At 40.6% G+C, this 22689-nt stretch overlaps 1 protein-coding gene across 1 annotated transcript in view; it reads left to right on the top strand.

The window, feature by feature from the left end:
- Positions 1 to 21192, top strand: part of RNGTT (RNA guanylyltransferase and 5'-phosphatase) — a 183323-nt gene extending 162131 nt beyond the window's left edge. Inside the window, exons 15-16 of the mRNA XM_065731011.1 lie at positions 14926 to 15049; positions 18460 to 21192. Of these exons, the coding sequence (XP_065587083.1) occupies positions 14926 to 15049; positions 18460 to 18623 (288 nt within the window). The 3' untranslated portion in view covers positions 18624 to 21192. The remainder of the gene's footprint in view (positions 1 to 14925; positions 15050 to 18459) is intronic.
- Positions 21193 to 22689: the final 1497 nt, after the last annotated feature.

Genomic DNA, 22689 nt, shown 5'->3' with positions numbered 1-22689 from the left:
TTTTTAGAGGTGATTTTGAGTCTAAACTGAACAAATGAAGTTGAACTTGATAAATGAACTTGAACTCGTAGTACTTCTGCAAAATGCAGAAGATAATCCCTTTAAAATAAATTACTCATGAATAAATCAAGATGTTGAAGTTGCAAAGGGTGAGAGATGTGTAGCAGGGTAATTCTTTGACTAGGAAATTGTCTTGGAGACCTTTCTTTATAATATATAGAAAGCACATAGTGAGCATCATGAATGAGAAATATTTTAAATGTCAGATACTGATAAGATTGGAGAAAAGCAGTTGGCAAAAATCCTTGTATTGAGAGGTACTGTGTTGTTTTAGGGCTAGTAAAAGGCAAATGCAGATTAAATTTAGATAAATGAAAAAGAATAGGCCTGCAAACAATAACACAGAAGGCAGAAGAAATATCAAATGAGATAATTATGCAGGATATCAGTCTACAAAGGAAAAAGGGTTGTGGGTAATATCCTGTCTGATTATAATACCCATAAAGGAAGGTAATTTCAGCCATCATATGCCCCACAGGCTCCCTGTATAGATTGCAGAAGACAGCTCATTCCACAGGGGCAATCTGAGAACCTCAGAGAGCAGAGCCTGGCAGGTGCCTCACTGACTCCTTAAATTGTCTTAAGAGTGCCAGTGGATTGCATACAGAAACAATGTCCTAAATTTTAAGTATCTGAGGTAGTGGTGCAGGTACCTGTCTGGCTTGTCTCTCTGGATATTTCCAGTTATGAGATTAAAGGCTCAAATAAGAACGAATTCTTAGTGTACGGCTGTTTTAACTACAAGTGAGCATTCCCAGTATAGTGTTTCCCAAAGACAAGCTTAACTGTCACTTCCACTACTGCTAATAGGTTTCCAGAAATCAATTTTTTTCCAACCATTTTATATCCTCAGATGTAATCCATAAAACCAGGTATGTCCTGCAAGGTTAGGCTCTATTAGACCTGTGATTAGAAAGTTGGTATTTCTTACACAAGGTTAACGAATTAAGAGGAAGATGGGATGAAACTAGATTGTGTCAATGAAAGGCTGGCATGTCTGCAAAAAGATGGGATTCCATACAAATAAAGATAAAAGGGTGTTTATCTCCTGTAGAAAGGACTGATGACTAACACATTTACAATCTAAAGAATGCCTGGAAAGCATTATTCCTCAGGAAAGAAAAAACTGCACATAGACAGCAAATCAGGCACAATCATTTATTTTTTGCATTCTTAGAATCCCAAAATGGTTGAAGCTGGAAATGACCTTAAAGATAACCGAGTTCCAACCCCCTGCCATGGGCAGGGTGCTGCTAACCAGCTGAGGCTGCAGGTCCTCTTCCAACCTGGCCTTGAACACCTCCAGGGATGGGGCACACACAGCTTCTCTGGGCAGCTGTGCCAGAGCCTCACTGCCCTTAGAGTGTAGAATTTTTCTTCCTGATGTCTAAGTTTTTCCTCTTAGTTTAAAACCATTAGCCCTGGTCCTGTCACTGTACTCTCTGGCAGTAATTCAGTCCTCTGTGTGCAACACTTACAGGGAAAAGCTTTATTAATTTTTTTCATAAAATTAACTGATACGTGTCACTGTAAGGCAGCATATGATTGCTTGGTGGTATTTCAAAACGATTAAAATACCCGTAAAGTTTCACATCTGAGAAAGAAATGTACTAAAAATCAGTTCAGTAATAGAGATGCCATACTTTGTTACATAATAATCAACAGAAACATTGTTTATTTACTTTCTGATTGACAACAGTAAAACTACTGCAGTTCCATCTTTCTGCCGTAAGTGGGAATAAATGTGAAGAACAACAGAGCTCTGCGGTGCTATTACATTTCAGCAAATTGAAGTTTTCAAAATGCCACTTCTGCTTCGCTCCAAAGGAAAAAAAATGTTTGATTGAGGAGAAAATAGCATGTTATATCTCTGGGAAAAATAGTGTACAAGCATTTGAAAAGATCAGAGATGTGGCGGCACTGTTAGAGCCACTGTGTGGATGTTCTGTTTGCACTGTTAAGGACTATAGATACTGCCATTTATGGGCCAGAAAACTGGAAATGTGCAATATTGCTTTTTGTGTTACAACTTCACTGAGTTACTGTTTAATTGGTGTGTTGAAAAATTTCTGCCTGTGACTTTACAACTGAATCCTATAATGAAATGTCACTTCTTTTCAGAAAAATTTTACTTTCTCTTGATTAGTTGAAATATTAAATTTGCTTCTGTAAGTGAATCTATTGATTTTAGCTTAATGTGTTGTAATAAAAAATGCTCAAGTATGTTCTCAGTTGATAGATTCATGAGATGCTGTGCTGGTTTCTGTGAAGGCACTGGTGATGGATTTTTATTTGCTCCTCATGCATGAAGCAGGGAAGCCAGCAGTAGTATGGAAGAGAAATAAATACCTCAGTTCTGCTGGGGGTAGTGCTTGCAGTTAAGATCTCCGCAGGTGTTTTTCACTGGGCCATCCGAGTCCCAGTGGGAGGGAACAAGCCCGTAACAAAATGGCGCCAAAAGGCCTCTGGGCCCAAGTCTGCAAGTGCCATGGAGTGGTTATGTCATTCATGGCATGCTGTGCCTTGGGTGCTGCTTACTGCCCATGTGCTAATGCTGCTTTGCACAAGAAATAAAGTGCCCAATTAGTGCCATATGTTAACCTGCCCAGTTGTAATTTAATGGTAATACAGACAAGTGCAGCTCAGCTTCTGCTTCACTTCGTTAGTGGGTCATGGTTAGCCATGCTTGGTTGCTGACTATTGTAGCAGCGGATTAACTACGTGTTATACAATTTGTCTCATATGAACAAAAGAAGAAACCTCTGTGGGTTGTGGAGGAAAGGCGAGCCCGCAGTAGAAGCAGCGCACAGGAATATGCAAAAGCAAAACCAGAGGCAAGAATATTTTGTTTCTGTTACACACTAATCAAGATCCTACTCGCTGTATTTTTCTACATCATTACATTCTCTTTCCACTGGCTACACTTGGTTGTTGTTAATGCATGGAAAGAGGTTTCAGCGGAGCCGAACTTCGACAGACGGAAAACAAAGGATATCTCTGAATTATTTAAAAGGACATTTATAGATCAGCGAGTCAGAGGTTTCGGACTCAGATCGCTGAAGTTAACACTAAAGCAAAGAGACTCTGAGTAAAAGCTTAATTACTAGCTTGTTAATGTTTCATTCAGTGCTTTAAGGAAAAAGTCTGTAATTTGTCATCACTGTTGGTAGTTATAGCAGGAAACGACAAAACAAGGCTTTCAGTTTCAATTCAGAGTTTCCCCAGTGTGTGCTCTCTGGTCTTACAAATCAACTCCTTTTTATTTGGGGCTTTTCAACTGTAGAGTTATAGATGCAAAACTTTATCTGAAGAAAACTGATCTTTCTCTTACCTCTTGCCAGCACTGCCTGTTCTCAGTGAGAAGAACATTTAGGAATTTATTTTTTATAATGAATTTTTCCTGACTGGACTATTAAATGATTGGTAGTGACACTGGCCATCTCTAGAATAGGTTTATGATGTTACTTGTAATGCTGTTACATCATGTGGGAGGAAGCAAATCAAATTTTAAAGCTGTATTTGTTATAGAACTAAACCTGTTTCAGCCTTGGGTCTAAGGTGGATGAGAATGGCCATTTAAACAGAACTTCAGCTCAGATTCTAATTTCTCTGACTTCTGGAGGGTTTAAGACTCATCCCACCTAGAAGTCTTTGCAGACCAGAGCTTTCTGAGCAGATATTTTATTTTGGAAAGCTCATCTAATTGGAAAACCCAATAAACTGTTCTTGGATTTGCTTGCCTTAGTGAGCTCCTCCAGGTGAACTGGATGAAATCAAAATTCATGAACAAAGCTATGACAAGAGTGCTCATGTACAGTGGGCTTTTCCAAATTCCCTGTCTTTTGTAGTTTTGTGAGAATCAACTTTCAAACCTGAGTTTTGTCAGCATTCAACACTCAAAATTGTGATCTGTTTAGCTGATCTTAAAACTCAAAAGACAAGAACAAAAAACACACCCTAATTTGTCCAGAAATGCTGCTACCCAAACAGACCAGGAAGTTCAGAGGTTTCTCTCTTAGCAGATTGATAAAATCCTCTGAAGCCAACTGAGACTCTCCCAAGGCCATGAATATTTCGTGTCACTGTGCCCTCCTCCATTCCATGATGACCACAGCCTGTCGCCTTCCCCACATCCATCACTGTGGTGTCCTGGGAAATCTGGCGTCTGAAATCCGCAGATTCATTAATAACACGTGTAAAAGAGAGGCTTGAAATGAACAGTAATGCAGGAAGAACCCCTCCGTTGCATCATTTACTAAGAAATTTGTGCCATTGATAGATTAGCCCTTGCTTACCTTTCTTTTAGAGCACTGACCTCATCAGCTGGCAGGCACTATCAAACCCATTTGCTGTGTCTCAGCCACCATTAACTTCCCTAACTAGCCCATTCCATTCTGTAATCCTATGATGATGAAGAGGACCTGCCTGCTTAGATTTGAGATAATATGCCAGATTATACTGAACATCTTTAATTGCTTTTGAAGAAGAAGGAAAAAGCTTTCCATGATTTCAGCCTCAAAGCCAGTTAGGCTTTGAAGTTTAAGGTAAACTATTCTAGAAAGGGAGGGAGTTCAAACCACCTCAGCACTATAAAGGCAGTCAGGAAGTGTGTTGGGGCAGCAGAGGACTCAGGCTACAGCAGCTGCTTTGATCAAAGCTAATTTTTGAAAGTCTGCGTTAAGTCAGCAGCCATTCATCTGTTTATGTTGTGATGCAGTATCAGTAATGAACAAAGCTAAAAGCTTGTTTTCCTCCTAATTGAAATCTCAGATGAAAAACACAGTGAAAAATCCCTTTCACGGCTTTTTTCTCCCACCAAATCTTTGCTTTATTATTTGGATTTTATAGTACTGTTGATAGATATTTTTGTTGTTACTGTTCAATTTTTTTTGGCTTTCTGGTTTTTATTATCACAGTGTTTCATTAAGGCATTTATCAGCTCCCTCACTTAAATGGTTCTAGCACTCATCTGAAATTTACCCTGTGTTGTTAGCTACAAAAATGAAGGCTGAGTTGGCAGAGTTGCAAACTGCTCATTGATTGGGGTGAGTCTACCCCCACAAAATGGCAAGATTTAAAAAATGCCTTTAGCTTGGCTGTTTCTGTCATCCTATAGTTGAAAATATAAAGTTCTTGCTTTCTTACAGACAGGTGCAGAAACTGAGAACTTTCTTTAAAAAATAAAATATACTTCTGTAAGGGGCTGATTTCAAGATCTGGCACTTTTACAGATGCTCGATATTACGTGAACTGTATTAAAGCTACAATGAGCAAGACTGAGCTGTACTCTTAGGCTTGACCCTCTGGTTCTTAGGAGACTTGGTTGATGACAAGCTGTTCAATCTAGTGAAGTGGATGGGGATTGTCTGAATTTTTATTTCCTGCAACCTTTTACGCCTCAGTATGTTCCAGTACCATGTCTGTGAACAACTAGAAACGTATGAAAGAAACAAATTCACTAGCTTTTGTAATATTTCCTAAATATAGGAGATTAAAAGTAAGTTTACTTAGTTCTGGTCTTAGTTCCTAGGCACATTCTCCATTCTCTCTGTACCATCTCAACATTTTCAAGTATTAATAAGATATCTAGGTGTTGAAAAAATTTATAAATTTATAATCTTGCTCCCTTCCCCTCCCCCCCCCCCAGCTTTCTAATAATGCTTTCATAGAATCTTTAATAATTTACATATCACTTAGATGCCAGTATTTGATAGTGTCAGTATGCCAAATTCATCTTCCAATGTTGTATGTTTCTTCACACGGCTACAGTGAGAATATGAAATAAAGTTTTGATTTCATCTTTTTTACGTTATTATTCAGTAACGTTCTGAGGCAGAGAAATTTGAAACACGAGGAAAGCAGATCTGCTAACAGACCAGTTTGGGCTTTGTTAGGCTGTGGATAGACACGTGAATATATTACATATGATTATCATAAAATTATGGCCTGCAAATTGAACAGTCATGCTGCTGCATTTTAGACAGTACATTTATAATAAGCTGTAATAACGTAAACTCTTTGAATGGATATAAGAATAGGCATTTCTTGACGATCACAAATGTATGCTCAATTGGTGCCTTTGAAGCTCAATTTAACAAAGCAAACAGATTTCCTTGTAGTGTTAACACAATTGTTCTCAGTGGTGAATTTTGATTTATGGGAAAAAGAAAACTTTAAGCGTATGGAAGTAGCTGTTTGGGAGCTAAATGGAAGAAAAGCATGTGGTTCATAATGGCTGTCATTTGAAAGCTCCATGTTGTTAAAGGTAAAAGTGAATGTGAAAGGCTCACTTGCAATTACTACTTTGGATTCTAGTTTCAGTTTCTTGTGGTTTATTCTGATATCATTTGCCATTTTTCAGAAAAAGCGGAAGAAATGCCATTTCTAAGAACATTTCAGAACCCAGATAAGCAATGACTAGAATTAGGTCTAGGGCCAGATCCTGGCATGAGTTAATTGAGCTTATGAAACTGCTCAGAGATTCATAACTTATAAGGATAAGATTTTGTAGTGCCTGGGTGCAAATGAATAGCAAAAGATGCTATCTGACTCAGAAAAGTAGTTTTCTGCTGATGACACAGGCTGATTGGAAGCTTCGGATAGCACAGCTGCAGGGCTTCTCTGTGCAAACCCATCCACGGGGGTACAACAAGCCACAGAGCTCCTTATAGAGGGAGATGTGCGGATAGAACGAGATAAAAATCAGCTCCTACAGTAGTTAACAACTTGGACACAGAGAAAAGATGAAAAACAGTCGTACGAGAAACAATGCTGTAAAATCTAGGTGTGATGAACACATTTGCTAAGAGAGCTGTGATTTATAGTCCAACATGCAAAGGAGTAAAATGTCCAAATACACTTCATCCTGATCTGACACTGTCATCACAGTTCTCTGTCTTACTTCGATGCACAGAAATAACGTTGCCAAAGACTGTAAGACAGTGAAAGCATACCGTTGTCTCTGGAAGATTTGGATTTTTTTTTGTTTGTTTGGATTTTTTTTTACTGATAAATTATTAAAGAGATCTCAGCTGCCTTGTGCTGCAGGATTTCTTGATAGCATGACTGTAAGTACCTGAGGGATAATTACTATAAGGTTTAGAGAACCGAATGGGAGGTAAATGCTTTCCCTGGTGTGTGACCGCAAACCGTCTCTCTCAGTTTCCCCATTTGCAAGCTGAGAATAGTAAGCATTATGAAATTAATAATTTATGAATGAGGTAAGCGTTGTTTTCAAAGTATATTCTTTATTACTGGTGTGTAACTCATGTCTGAACCTTTGTTTCCTAGCATGTAGAACTCTTTGTTTGGAGCTGTCTCCTTTTTGCAAAATCAGTTTGAGTGTGTAAGATGCAAATCAAGGCTAAGGATGGTATCCACAAATTAGCTCACATCAAGCAGGAATACAGTCTTCAAAACATTCCAGGCTGTGGGTGAAATATTTCCTTCTGGAGTCATTGCTGCCTTACAGTTACAGCTTTTCAGTCAACTCACACATCCCCTTGCTGGTTTAGCCAACTGCGTCTCCTCTTACCATCCTTCTTGTGGGGATAACTTTATTTCAGAAACATCCAGATGATTCCTTATCTTTCAGTGCCTTTTCTTGTTTGTTTGTTTGTTTTTCTGTGAACTTGCTCAACAATTCTGCACTTTGCTGTGGTATTTTCTACCTCTTTGCTTGCATCTCCTTGTTCTTCTTACATACTTGCATACTTTCCATACAGTTTCATCACTGATGATGGGCTGATGGTTTATTATTGGTGCTGTTACGCTTGGTATATCATATCCAAACTGGCTGTCTCTGGCCTCCATGAAGGTCTTCCAAGTGCTTGTGGCAGAGCATTCTTTTCACCACTTTCTCCAAATTCGTGAGCTATAGAGCAGGTGTAGTTCTGTTTGCATGAAGTATGCATCTTCTGTGAGTATATTCACATTGAGGCTTTCCTTGAGAGCTCCATTGCTGCTCTCATACTATCTGGGTGTTCACTGCAGTTTTCCAGTCCCTAGAGGTTCTTCCTCTTCTATCAGTGCAGACTTCCACTTGCTGCTTTAATACAGCTGTACTTACGGACTCATCACAGTGGAGCTATGCCAAGTTCATGAGTCGTTAGCACAAGATTACATTGTTTCTCAGTTTTTGTAGAAGACATACAGAAATATCTGTTTTTCTTTAGTGCAGAAACCTCTGCTGATGAGGGTGTTGGAGCAAGGGCTATTTACATGAGAAGCCTACCATTTATGACTTTATTTCATTTAACTCTTCAGCGCCTGCAGACTCTCGGATCACTGCTTCCCATTCATGTCAATAATTAAAAGAAAATAGGTTTTTGAAAAGCTTTAAAGTTCCCTCGGGACTTAGGTGGAGGAAAGTCAGTAGCTCTGTGAGATTCCTGAGTTATAATGCCTGAAGCTGCAGATAGTTTATAGGTTTGCTATGGCTGACCAGGTTTTCCCATTGAGTTAAACATTAAGCACAGAAAAAGGCCCACATCTTGAAGAATATGTATCACTGAGAAGCAAAACATTTGTGCAGGCGTACTCCCACATCATCGTCTTAGCAGCTACACAGAGGGTCTGCTTTGGTGTAGCACCCATATTTTTCTGAGAGTCCCAAACAAAGTTCATTGGTGTCTTACAGATAGCTCAGATTGCGTTAGAGGGTCAGGAGTGCAGGAGAGCTTCCAGGATACATTAAGAAATCTATTACCAGCTGGCACAGAAGTCATTAAGCTTGTAACATATCTGATAAGAGGAAGTTTCCTTACTCCTGATGTTTCCATCGGCCAGTTGTCAGGAAAACCCCAGGACTCCAACCCATTATTTGTGTCAGATAATGGTATCTATGTTTGAAATTACATATAATATTTTCTCAAATAATCTCTTCTATGTTAAGAAAAAAGAATAAATCATAAACTGAATGCCAGACATTGGATGCCAGTAATAAATAAATACATTCTACAATTCAGAAAAGCCACGCTCTCGTAATTTTGAATCATGAATTTTCTCTTTGGCGTTTTTCTTGATTTTCCAGCACTCATGTTGTCAATGTGATTTAATGTGGCGTGAACAAAAACGTTAAAATTTTTGTATTTCTTAATGTTCCTTTGCAGGAAGGAGATCTCAAAACTGGTGCATTTCCATTCCCTATGTACACAAGAAGCAGCGTAGTTACGCTTTGAAGGCTTCTTTAATGTTAAATAAATATATCAACTGCATTGTGTTTACCCAAGCTGATAACTGTTTCTTGGGTAATATATCACTTAAACATACTGATTACATGTCCTTTTAATTTAGCAACAGAACTGAGTTACCAGTGCTGTTGTTTTACATTTAACACATCTATGCTTTTGATAAAATAGTCTTTTGAATCATATTAAGAAATGGATATTGAATTATGTTCTGAAGTCTGTTCTGGCCTGAACAGAAATGTGGTAGTTTACTTAACTGATGAATCTCTGCCAGTTGACAGTGCCAATATTGTTGTGTATATTACTGGTGTGAACAGGTACTTAGTAATCATCTCTTGTATTTTATGATTCTTAGAGAAGTCTTGATTTTACTATGGAGAACGTGAGAAACTTTATATGAAAGGGAAAAACAGTTCTTGGAAAGCATCTGGACTAGCTATCCGAGCATTAAGAAGAAGCTCTAAAGGAACAACTTCCAGTCTTTGGCTTTCAAAAATGCCTCATTTTCAGTTTGGCTTTTTGTTGCACCTTCAGAAGCTCTTCATTTTATTACTGTTGCTTCTCTCTCTCTTTCTCTTTCTGTCTCATCCTGTTCCCTCAAGATGTCATGATCTCTATTCATTTCATTCAATCTCCATGTAATTGTTCCTTTTATTCCCTGAGTGTTGTCATCGCTTCTTGCTCACCATCAGATGATGCCCCCACTGCTATGGAGTCATAGGAACCATGGTGAGGTTAGCGCTCTGTTGTCTAGGTCATTCCACATTGCTTGAGAAGTTTAGAAACAATCTCTGCAATACTGCACCAGTGTGTCACAGGGCAGCTACAGCACTTGAGAGTAATGCAGAATTCAAGATTTCAGGCATGCTGTTCTGCTACAGAGGTTTTATTTCCTAAGCCATAATACGTGGCTGAATGTACCCTGACGCCCTCAGGACAGTGGAGCTTGCGAATGTCATGTTCTGGGGCAGTTGTTAGAAAAACGTGGTATGACATTTGCAGAATGGCTGCTTAGGGAAGGGTGGGCTCCAGTTCTTCTCTGGAAAGCAACCTAGGAGCTTCTCCCTTGTATTCATGAAGCCAGCCATTTCTTTTTGGTTGTGCTTCTTTGGCTTATTTTTGGCTTCAGCTCTGAGAACGGATCATAGTGGAGAAAAATTAGTTATCAGGGAGGAAGAATTACTTGATGGACCTTACATGGCAACTCTAAACTTCTTATGAAACCAACAGATTGTATATTTGAGTATTATAAAAAAAGATTGCCTCCACTGTACATCTAGCTCTTCAAAAAAGAAAAAAAAATAGCAGATTCAATAGAGTACACGTAGGATCTATCTTGCTTGTGTGTTCTGATTCCTTATTTAATTTTCTATTTAGAAATAAAGTTCTTTTTAATTTCTTAGTATTTCAACTGCTGATTTTTCTTACTTATGCTCCCACGAAAGTTAACATTTTCTGTGTGTACTGTTATGATCCTTTCTTCTTGGATCTCAGAAACACGCTGATAATTTTGCATGTGGAATAAGCAATAGCAATAGGTGCATCAAAGAACAATTTTCTTTCTATAAATGTTTGGTAATAGAGGGGAAAGTGCGACAGAAAGGCATTTAAATAGAGAAAAGATTGGAAAAAGAATGTGTTCAGATTTTGCTTACAAACATCACTCACTATCTGTTAAGTGGGCTATTTACTGAGATGAAATCATTTCAATTGCTTCATAAAAAACGTATATGGAAACAGGCCTTCTTTCAGACAAGTTTCCATTTATCTAAAAACTATTATTTTTTTCTTTCAAAAGAACTCAACTATGAGGAAAGTAGATGATTTTGTAAAGATTATCCATTGTAAATACTGCTTCTGAAATATTAACTGTCTTATATTTTCATTGATAACCCTAATGTAAAGTAGCAACTTCCCCAAGAATTTCATGCTTCTTAGAAAGTAAGGATGATGAGGCTGATGTTTGATTGCAGTTTTAAAAGAAAATATACATGCATTCATTAAAGGAAAGACTGGCTCAAAAAGTTCGACCGTGGCTCAGTCTGATCAACAAGTGCAGTGTGGAGACAGAGTGAAAAACCTTGGATATTGGTAACACCACAAAAAAATGTTGCCATTTTTACAGGACTAGAGTTCACTATACTCACTGTAAATTATTTTTCCTCATTTTCCGATGGGTATATTGTTTTTTTTTTCCCACATCTTGCCCTAAGTTAATGTAAAATGTGGCTGCATATAAAAATGCTGCTGTGATTCATCTTAAAATGGCTCAGTTAATCTGCTAAGCGAGGTGATTTAGTATGTTAGATATTTCACTTTTTTAATGTTTTGATCTTTTTTCTGAAAACGGGGAATGGAGGGAGACTAGGGTGAAAAAAAAAAAGCCAATGGAGGGAGACTAGGGTGAAAAAAAAAAGCCAACAACAACAATTTTTTCATAGCAAACAGCACAAATGATGGTGGTAGTGGGAAACATTTCTTGGCAGGAGTAGTGGATAACTGGAGGATGGTCTGTGTTGTATCTAGCCTGATCTGCGGAGCTGTTGATAAAGAGGAGGTGCAGCTCTTGCTTACTTTTTCCTGTCACATCTGGCAATCTAGTAGTAGGGTAGCTATTAGGGTAGCAGTAGGGAATCACCTTCCAAGAGGAAGCTAGTATATATTTTTGGCAAGTAATTTCTGTTGGGCGAGTAAGCTGGTTTCAGATAACCAGAGCGAATGCAGGCAGGAACAGCAAGTTCCTGCAGTCCATGTATAATAACCTGGTGACTGTCCATCCCATGACACATTTGTGGCCCTGACCAGAAGTACTGTTTTGATGGACACCACCTTCGTCAGCCTCACATCCTAGACTGGTCTTCTGGGGTTCTGATTCTGACTGGCTGTCTGAAAAGAGGTTAGGGAATAAGTATTTTAGGGAGACTTCACAGAGTCCTTATGCTTTCTGCATGAAATTTCCATCCTGAAATCACTGGATGCTGGTTCAGAGCATTTTATTGACAATATGGCAGAAGCATTGGCATGGTACCAAGAGCATCACTGCTGATGAGGATGAGTGTTTTGGCTGAGAACTGCCGCCCTTCCTGAGATGCTTCTCCCATTTCTGTGAAGCTGGAGGTAGTGCCTCCCAGGAAGAGAAATGATAGTGCATTATTTAGTTACTCCTACAGGCTGTATTACTTAAGGGGAGGAAGAAGAGCTGAACCTACGCAAAGGAAGAACTGAGAAGACACCATTCTGAACATCTCAGAGTGAATTCCCAAAGAGAAGGAAACTCTAGACAGTTCCATTTCAAAGCTAAAGTTCCAGAAAGCAACATAGAGGTGATAGTAGATATAGGGTATGAATTTTAGATACAAGGATCATTGTGTGCTTCTTTAGTCCTGTGCATAAACAGTGCTATGTAGGAGTCTACTAAGATGCAACAGTAGTTGAACTTAGTAGAAAAGTATTTTTTAATACCGAAAAATGTACTCTGCTCAGAGCATTTGTAGTCTTGATCAAATATCTGGAATTTGCTGAAACTTACATGTAATTCTACAAGACTGAGATTGCTTAAAATACAGGGATCGGTATGTGCTGTATTTCTTCTTTTGTAAAATAATGACTACAACGTGCAGTTGTTAAAGACTATGATCACTGCATTCATTTAAGTCAGTGCTTTGGCAGGTGTTCATATTTTGTAGAAAGATCTGTCTCACAGATTGCTTATGAATGGCCAAGCAAGTATCTAGATAGTTAATAATACTGCTTAATTGCCACAGTCAAATAGAGCTGCCATCTAATTTATTACTATTCTAAGCATCCAACCCTAGAAGAATCATAAACCATGAGAAAGCTGCAAAGATTGTTATTTAGTTGAAGTCATTGCCTGCAGTTTTGTATATTTCTTTCTCTGGCAGGTGATCCTTCTAACATTTTCCTGCTTTGGCAGAAAATCAGATGCATGGCCATACTCCCCACTGTCCCTGTTGCCACTGGGCAGCTGTTTTCAAAGTAATATACTATCCCAAGTTACCACGCAGGCAAGCATTTTTCCTGCATATATATATATATATATATATACATAGTGTGCTGGAAAAGGACAGTGTGCTTTCCTGAATATACCTAATGGAACAGGAGTATGTCCAGTGAGCATGTGTCAGTCAAACACCTTGACTGCATGTGGCCTTTCAGCATGGATGTGATGAGCTAAGGTGCTATGCAGGGAGATCTAAGACGACTGACAACCTGAGTCATTGGGTAACTTTATCCAGGTGATTATCAGCAAACTTCAGTTAAGGAATAAATTGTTTCAGAAAAAGGCTCTTTACAGATGATGGAATGGAGAAAAGAATAATGCACGATTTGGAAACCTGGCTCTGTGAGTCCCATGATGTAAGAGGCCTCAGCTGTAAGCGGGTTTGACAAAATTGTCTTACAGTGTGATTTTCACTTGACAAGTAAAATCCCAGAGCTTCCTGTCCAGGAATGAACAGAAATACTGAGAGTAAATGCCAAGCAAAATGTTATGGTTCTGCTTATCAAATTAAGGACAAGACCTGCACGGTGCAGTGTAGCAGGACCCAGTCCATGCAAAGGACCTTTCATTAATTAATTGCCTTTATCTGAAAACTAATGGAAAATGGGTTTGTATGCTTTTTCAGTGCATGTGCTATCAAAACTGCCTGCAGACAGTTTTGGCCTTTTTCAAACCTGCATCCTCGACAGTATTAAATCCCCATGTCACTGCAAGTAGACCACAGAGGTGAGAAATTATGCTGATGAACTGAAATAAACACTGCGCTTCAGTGAAGATGCAGAATCCAAAGTGTTGTGTTACTCTGTAGAGTTTCAATTGGTAAACTCCAGCAAACTAAGTGCAGCTAGCAATTGAATACAGCTCTATACTTACAAAGAGACATTTTGGAACAAAGTGAAATGTATGGGTAAAGTTGTTAAAGCATTAGATAAGGTTCTCTAGTTACCATGGTTACTTGAAATTTTTTGCATTGTATCATAGATTAGAATGCATAGGATGAAGTAGTCAAAACAAATAGGAAGGCCAGAGCGTGTAAACTACATTTCCAGATCACACAGCGTTGCCAAATAGAAAGACAAAGAGCTCAGGGTGTTGGTTCCTGACAACTCTAAGAATCAATACAGTGAGGCCTGAAGGGTAGTCACAGCCTGTGTGCTTTGAAGTCGTGCAGTAATTTTGGAGTTACAATTTTCATTTTTAAATACAAATGAAGGGAAAAGAAAAATCCTTAGTAAAGTTAGGAGTGGAATGATTTTCCACAAGCTTTTCCTAGTATTGAAATCTGACATTTGGCTTTGAGACCTTCAACAAAGAAGGCTGATGAAACATGGATAATACATTTTGTGCACTTAGGCTGGCAGTAGTGCTTACACTGGAAGCAGTTTATTCCCATGGAAACCTATTTGCATTTGGGCCAGAAGTGACTTCTTTTCCGTTCTGCTGCTGATGTTTTAGTATAATATAATTGCTTATACTGACAGCAGATTTGAAAAGTATTTTTAAAATGTTGAGTAGCTGAGCGTATGCATTACAGGGATGTAGTCTGCAGTTTTTCTGTGTGAGATGGAGGCACATTACTAAAAAATGAAGGGTGAAAGTGAAATACATGTTTATCCCCAAATGTTGTTTTGTTGTGTGTTGTTTTTTTTTTAACAGGTGACAAAAGAACTGAAACAGTATGACAATAAAATCATAGAATGCAAGTTTGAGAACAACAGCTGGGTCTTCATGAGACAGAGAATAGACAAAAGCTTTCCAAATGCCTACAGCACTGCCATGGGTGAGTGGAATAACACACTTCAAAACGTTCTCAGGCTCAGATTTTGATCTTTTAATTCTGTTCCAATTTAAAGGGGAAAGGTGTCCTGGACTTTCCTTTTCTGGTTGAGGTACCCACAGAAGATGTTCTTGTTCTTCTTGGCATCCTTCACTGAGTTTAGTTCAAGCTGGGCCTTGGCTTTCCTGACCCCATCCTTATACAGACTAGCAGCTTCCCTATACTCTTCCCATACTACCTGTCCCTGTTTCCACTGCCTGTGCATTTTCTTCTTGCTCTTCAGTTTGACCAGCAGGTCCCAGTTCAGCCATACTGGTCTCTTGCCTTCCTTTCCTGACTTGCTACACCTGGGGATGGGGGGCTCTTTGCACACTAAAGAAAGCTTCCTTAAAGATCTGCAAGCCTTGCTTTGCACCCTGCCCATGAAGACAGTTTCCCAGGGTGTTTTGCTGACTAACTCCCTGAAGAGCAAGTTAGGTTTACTGAAATGTAGTGTCCTAATTTTAGCCTCTGCCTGTCTCATATCCCTCCGGAGCGTGAACTCAACCATAGCATGGTCACTTCCGCTCAGGCAGCCTCCAATCATGATGTTGCCAGTCAATTCACTTGCAACGGTGAGCAACAAGTCCAGTGCTGCATCCCCCCTGGTGGAGCCTTTAATTACTTGACTCAGGAAGTTTTCCTTAATGCATTCCAGGAGTCTCTTGGATTGCCTACTCCTCGCCATGCTGCTTTTCCAGCAGATGTCTGGGTGAAGTCCCCCAGAAAGACAAGCACTTTGTGTTCATGATGCCTCCTATAGCTGGAGGTGGGTGGCCTCTTCAACAGGCTCTGCTTGGTTTGTTGTCTGTAGTAGGCACCAATCACAATGCTCCCTTTGTTACTTTGGTCTCTTATTGTCGCCCATAGGTTTTCAACTAGCTCATGTTCTTTAGGGACAGCTCTTCACATTCTGTTCCTTTCTTGATGTAGATAGTAACACTCTCTCCCCTCATTCCTTGCCAGTCCCTTCTGAACAGCTTGCTAATCGGAGGAGTATGAAGTTGCATGCGAAAAGTATTAAAAATACTCATGGAATCATCTGGGTTGGAAAATGACCTTCCTACCAAGGTCACCAACTCCAACCATCAGCCTGACCTACAGAGTCCCATCCTTAATGCTTCATCCAGTTATCTTAAATGTTTCCAGGGATGGGGACTCCACCACAGCCCTGGCACAAATTGAGGTTGTTTGTTGTAAGAAAGTGGAGCATTTTTATGTGGTCTGTAACTTAAAAACTATGGCTTGGGCAGTTGTGTTATCTAACAGGCATGTCCTTATGTGTGCTTGCCTTGGCCACAACAAACAGGACTTTTTCTCCCTGAGGCCTGGCATGCTTGACCTGCCTCTGCCTTGGTATCAGGTCTTTCTGCTCCATAAAGGTGTGTGGAAAAACAAATAAGTACTGTGCAATGTAGGTTTATTGTATTTATAGTAGTTAGTGATTAAAAAAAGTGACAATCCTTCGAACCTTAGTTCAGAGGTTTCCAATATTAAGCCAATCTTGTTCTGAGATGTTAGAATTTGGTTGGTGTTTTAAAGCCAGGTCTCGTAGGGCCTTTGGTGCTGCTGCTTCACTTGCTTCTTTCCTTACTGGGATGTCTGGTCATACAACCATAGAATCAGAAAATATCCCAACTTGGAAGGGACCCATTGAGTCCAACTTCTGGCTCCATAGGACACCACCCAAAATCAGACCGTATGTCTGAGAGCTCTGTCCAGACACTTCTTGAATTCTGACAGCTTGGGACTGTGACCACTTCCCAGCTACTCATAAGTTCATAAGGTTGGAAAGGACCTATAAGATCGTCTAGTCCAACCATCCTCCTATCACTATCCCTACCCAACTACTAAATTAAGTCCTTTAGCACCTCATCTAAACGCTTCTTGAACAGCGCTAGGGATGGTGCCTCAACCACCTCCCTAGGCAGGCCATTCCAGTGCCTGACCACTCTTTCAGAAAAGAAATGCTTCCTCAGGTCTAATCTAAATCTTCCCCGGCGCAACTTGTGGCCATTCCCTCTCGTCCTGTCGTTATTTATCAGGGAGAAGAGGCCCACCCCCTCCTCACCACAACCCCCCTTCAGGAAGTGGTAGAGTGCAATAAGGTCTCCTCTGAGCCTCCTCTTCTCCAGACTGAACAATCCCAGCTCCCTCAGCCGCTCCTCATAAGACTTGTGCTCCAGGCCCCTCACCAGTTTTGTTGCCCTTCTCTGAACACACTCCAGGGCCTCAATGTCCTTCTTGTAGTGAGGGGCCCAAAACTGAACACAGTACTCGAGGTGCGGCCGTACCAGAGCTGAGTACAGGGGGATGATCACCTCCCTGCTCCTGCTGGCTACACTATTTCTAATACAGGCCAGGATGCCGTTGGCCTTCTTGGCCACCTGGGCACACTGCCGGCTCATGTTGAGCCGAGCATCAAACAACACCCCCAGGTCCTTTTCCTCTCTACATTCTTCAAGCCATTCTGCCCCAAGCCTATAGCATTGCATGGGGTTATTGTGGCCAAAGTGCAGGACCCGGCACTTGGTCTTATTGAACCTCATCCCATTGAGCTCAGCCCAGCTGTTCAGCCTATCCAAATCCCTCTGAAGGGCCTCCCTACCCTCAGGCAGTTTGACACATCCTCCCAACTTTGTGTCATCTGCAAACTTACTGAGGATACACTCAATTCCCTCATCTAGGTCATCAATAAAGATATTAAACAAGATGGGCCCCAAAACTGACCCTTGGGGGACACCACTCGTAACAGGACGCCAGCTGGACTTAACTCCATTAACCACTACCCTCTGGGCACGGCCCTCCAGCCAGTTCTCCACCCAGAGAAGAGTGAACCTGTCCACACCACGGGCTGCCAGTTTCCTTAGGAGAATACTGTGGGAGACCGTGTCAAAGGCCTTGCTGAAGTCCAGGTAGACTACATCAACAGCCTTTCCCTCATCTACCTGTCTGGTCACCCAGTCATAGAAGAAGATGAGGTTGGACAAGCACGACCTGCCCCTGGTGAACCCGTGCTGGCTGGGTCTGATCCCTTTATTGCCATGCACATGTCGTGTGATTTCCCTCAAGATCATCTGTTCCATAACTTTCCCTGATACTGAGGTCATTGTATAGATGCCGCCTGCAGCAGTATGCACATGCACACAGACACATACACACACCCATTTTTGTTTATAAAGAGGTGGATGCCCACTGTGGCAGCAGTGCTTTGCTGTCCGAGAGGCAGTCTGACTCCTGACAGAGCAGCCTTGTTCAAGTAGGTGTTTAAGGCAGACTACTCAAGCCAAAACAGAGAGGTTCAAAGTATTGAAGTGCGATGGATACTGTTACAAATCAGTTTAGTAAATTCACAATATGTTCTTCCTTCCCAGCCGTATGCAACAGCATCCAGAACCCGGTCACGAAGGAGATACTGTTTGAGTTCATCGACAGGTGTATGGCAGCTTCTCAGGGACAGACACAGAAGCACCACCTCGACCCCGACACTGAACTGATGCCGCCTCCGCCGCCCAAAAGGCCCCGCACCATCATATAGGCCTCGGGCTCAGTGGGTCACACTTACACTGCTGCAGAAGGTGAAGTGCAAGTGCGAGGCCTGGACAAAGAAACACCTGAATTGCTGTAAATATCTGGAGTGGGTTTTTTTTTGTTTGTTTTTGTTTTTTCCAAATTCCACATCATGAATGGACATTGTTTTGTAACTGACAAATTCAACCTTACCTTCTGGTATTTGAAGATAAGATACATTTTCAAATGTATAGACAAGAACAGTGCAGTGGAATCAAGGGAAAGCTGCCTTGTTTATATATGGATATCTTTTCACCTTTAATTTATAATGTCAGCAACCTGGAACTGCGAAAATACTGGAATGCTGTACTTTTTAGAAGCTGTGTTTAAAAAAAGAAAAAGTGTTATTTTTTTCTTTTTTTTTTTTAATGATTATTGTTATTCAACTGGTTGTGGTTTGTCACCCATAGTGTAATTTATCATAGTTTCCCTGCATTTCTGAGAGTTGTGTTTGGCAGCAAACAGCAGCGTCGTTTCTGCGCTGTGTTGGTTGACAACTAAGTCTTCGTAGATCCACTTATTATAAAATTGGCTGGGTTTTTGTTGTTGAAATACTGAAGAAGTGAATCCCTCTTGTAAATAGCATCCTTTTGAAGAAAAGTGTTCGGGGTGTTTGGTTGTTATTTTTTTGTTGTTTTTTTTTTGCCATTTGAACCTAACACCAAATGTATAGCGGGCTGATTTTAGCTTCGCCTTGAAGTTCCTCTGTAGATAAGGAAATCATCAAATCTTAAGTATTAAGGTCTCTGTTCCAAGACTGTTTCTAGTACAGGGCTTAGTTCTCCACAGTGATATCATTGTCTATATTCCTAAAAAGTACACTTCACTGTGATATGCAAGAGTAATAACCAGTGCTAATAATGAAGTCTCAGATCCAGGCTCACTATGGCAAAAGAAATGGCAGACAGCTCCTTCATGAAGGAGAAGGCAATTCCATGTGAGAGCCCCATGCCGCAGGCAAGTGTCCTGGCTGGGATGACTGCAGGGCAGAGATGGCGTGGATGGGGTTGACTGTTCTGTGACACTGTGTGAAGCTGCTGGCTGACTTCCCTTCATACGGCATGAAGGAGCTTGTGGATACCCAGCGGCTCTCCTGGCAGCTGTCCGTAACACTGATCCTGAGGAGCTGTGTCCTGCTTGTCTCATGGAGGAGCTGGTCTGAGCTGAAACCAAACAGTCGCGGACTTCAAAGTTTACTGTAAGTTTAACGAGCAGGGATCTGATTGGTTGTTTCTGTAGTTCACTGAGCGTGTCAGTACAAGTCATCCATTCATCTAGCAGTCTGATCTGTGAAGACCGTTAATTAGTTAGAACTGAAGTACATTCAATGAGTTGTAATGTTTGCAAGCAAAATTAACTCCTGCAGTTTATTTGTTTTCTATAGGGAAACTTTAGGACTATGCTTTGTGGTGGCTTCTCTCACTGTTTTAATCTGTTGTGTAGATGCACATGGTGTCGCTTAGATGGCATTCCTAGCATCTCTTTCTGGGATGTTCTACACGTGTCTCAGAAAACTGAAGGAGATATATAAGTTACTTTTTATACTGTGCTAAAACTTGAGGGGAAAAATGTGCTCATCAAAGTTCTGTACATAGTTTCTGCATATTATCTATAGAAAAGATATAATATCACCTATGCAAGGTTGCAAGATTATCTCCTAAGAAGAGCCTTATGAATTTGATGTGAAAACCTATGCATCCTCTGTGCATCTTGCATTGAAACACACAGTTAAATATTTCTTCACATAGTATAAACATTTCCCCCTCCATTACACTCATCGTTAAGATTGTCATAACAAACTTTTTGTCACCAATCTTCATGGTTCTATGACAGCTCTTACATGATGATTGCAGATTTTTAAAGGAGTTACTGCATTTCATTCTTTTAAGCTTTGTCCAAGCTGTCTCCTTTCTCCTTCCCAGCCATGGCATCTTGTATTTTGACAAGACCTAGCTTCTGGTTTTCCTTTTTATGTTAGAGCTGCAGGAATTGAGCTGCAGCCCTCCTCCGTGCGCATTCTGCCAAGCTCATGAATGTGTTGTGGCCCTTGTGTTTGGACTGTGTCTTTTTTCTCACTCCTCTTGAAATGGATATTTTGAAAGAGCGGTGACTGAGGAAGTTCAGAGCTCCACGTTCATATTCGATTATAGAACTGTCCTTGCACTACGACCTGTAGCATTTTAGAGAGGTCAATTTGCTTTGCTTTTTGGGAAGAGGAATCTACTGAGCAATGGTTGAATGAAGAACCTGATGAAAACAAATGGAATTTCACTTGGACCAGATGGGTTTCATGCTGTGAGAAGTGCAAACTTCCTTTGTCTGCTACTAGAAGTTCAAGACCGAAGCGAAGAAGAGACTGTGCCAGGAAAATAATGACAATTTTAAAAAACCTAACTCGTCTGTTCTTTGGTGTGCAGCATGATTCCATCCACTGTTCTGTCATTTGTTAATTATATAATTAAAATTTGGTTTCAGTGGAGTTTCCAGAAAATGTAAGTACATTCCTCTACAAACTGTGTATTAAGTATTTTAATAAAGTCAATGGTTTAAAATACTTATGCTAAGGATGTGATTACTTTTGATGGCTTGTGCTGTCCCAGTACCAGCTCAAGCACCAGAATACTGTGGTGTTATTACTCCTCAGTCCTCCAAGACAGTTTTCCACATTTTTCAGAGCTCAGTGGCCCTTCCCTTAGATAGGAGCCTCTCAAGCCAGTGGTGGCCACAATCTGTTATCCCATTTTTAAGTACAATTTTCTGCTGCTGGAACCAGAAGGAAACCAGGAGATGGATGAAGTACACTCTTTATGACAAGCTGTCCAGGGAGGTTGTGGATGCCCCATCCCTGGAGGCATTCAAGGCAAGGCTGGATGTGGCTCTGGGCAGCCTGCTCTAGTGGTTGGTGACACTGCCAACAGCAGGGGGGCTGAAACTAGAAGAGCTTTGAGGTCCTTTTCAACCCAGGCCATTCTATGATGATTCTATTACGATGAAGCTAAAAAGTAGCATCACCAAGTCAGTGTTAAGAGTGCAACTGGATGAGAAGTTTTGCAAAGCGGCAGCAGGATAGGTCTTCCCTGGTTGTTTGTCAGCAGCCTGGCCCTGAAGCTTGTAGCTCACCTGCTTGGACAACTCCTGGTCCTGTGCAGTATGGGCTGTTTTCTGTTTCATCATTCTTCTTTCAGGAACTAAGAATGCCATCTTGGTGTTTGAACTTTCCTTTTAGTTAAGGTCCTGCCTCCGCTGATGATATCCTCTTCTGATAGGTCTTATTTGTACAATTTGAGTGGTACCTCTCAACTCTTTCTGGTTCTCTGGTGTTTGAGTGTGAATGCCAAACCGCATCTGACGTTTGAATGCACCTGGAGAGTACAGTAACTGCTTTAGTCCCTGCTTAATGCTCCTCTCTGTTTGCATTAAGGAAATAGGTTGGCATGCCTGGCCGGCACATCGCACCGTGTGCTTTGTGTTCACTTGTTCATACGAGCAGTCCTTCAGCATCACCACTTATCAGTGCAGCAACTCATCAGTTTTCTGCCTATGAGGTGTGACTTTGTATTTGCATAATGTGTAATGCATAATTGTATCTCATGACCCAGGAGTATTCACAAAGGCTTTGGCACAGCGCGTTCATCTCGTAGGATTCATCTGCAGTCAGTGGAGAGAGAATGAGAGCAGGAGTTCAATTTGTGCCTCCTGCAATGTCTGCCTGTCTCTGCAGAGCCTCCCTCATCAATTCTTTTTTGAGTCAATATACTCTGTATCCTTTTCACGTTACTCTCCTGTGCTATTAGAATTTTCTGAGCACAGAATTAAAACTTCTATTGAGAGTAAATTTTGTGGCCTCAAAATTACTGCAGCGTTCAGTCAAATTTATAACCTCATTGGAAGTACTGAATTAGTTGGCCAAGAGCTATTTATTTTCCATAGATGCTATTGCATTCCTTGGGACCTCTTTAGTCAAATCCTTAATCCCAGAAATTCTGTTAACTTGAGTGGGACTGTTTGGCTGAAATGCCTGAAATGGGCATGGG

The sequence above is a fragment of the Cyrtonyx montezumae genome, unplaced genomic scaffold (assembly GCF_038088225.1).
Source record: "Cyrtonyx montezumae isolate F1298 unplaced genomic scaffold, pur_monq_1.0 scaffold_13, whole genome shotgun sequence".
Taxonomy (NCBI): Eukaryota; Metazoa; Chordata; class Aves; order Galliformes; family Odontophoridae; genus Cyrtonyx; species Cyrtonyx montezumae.
The sequence above is the reverse complement of the archived record's forward strand: the minus strand, read 5'-3'. Positions and strand labels throughout refer to the sequence as shown.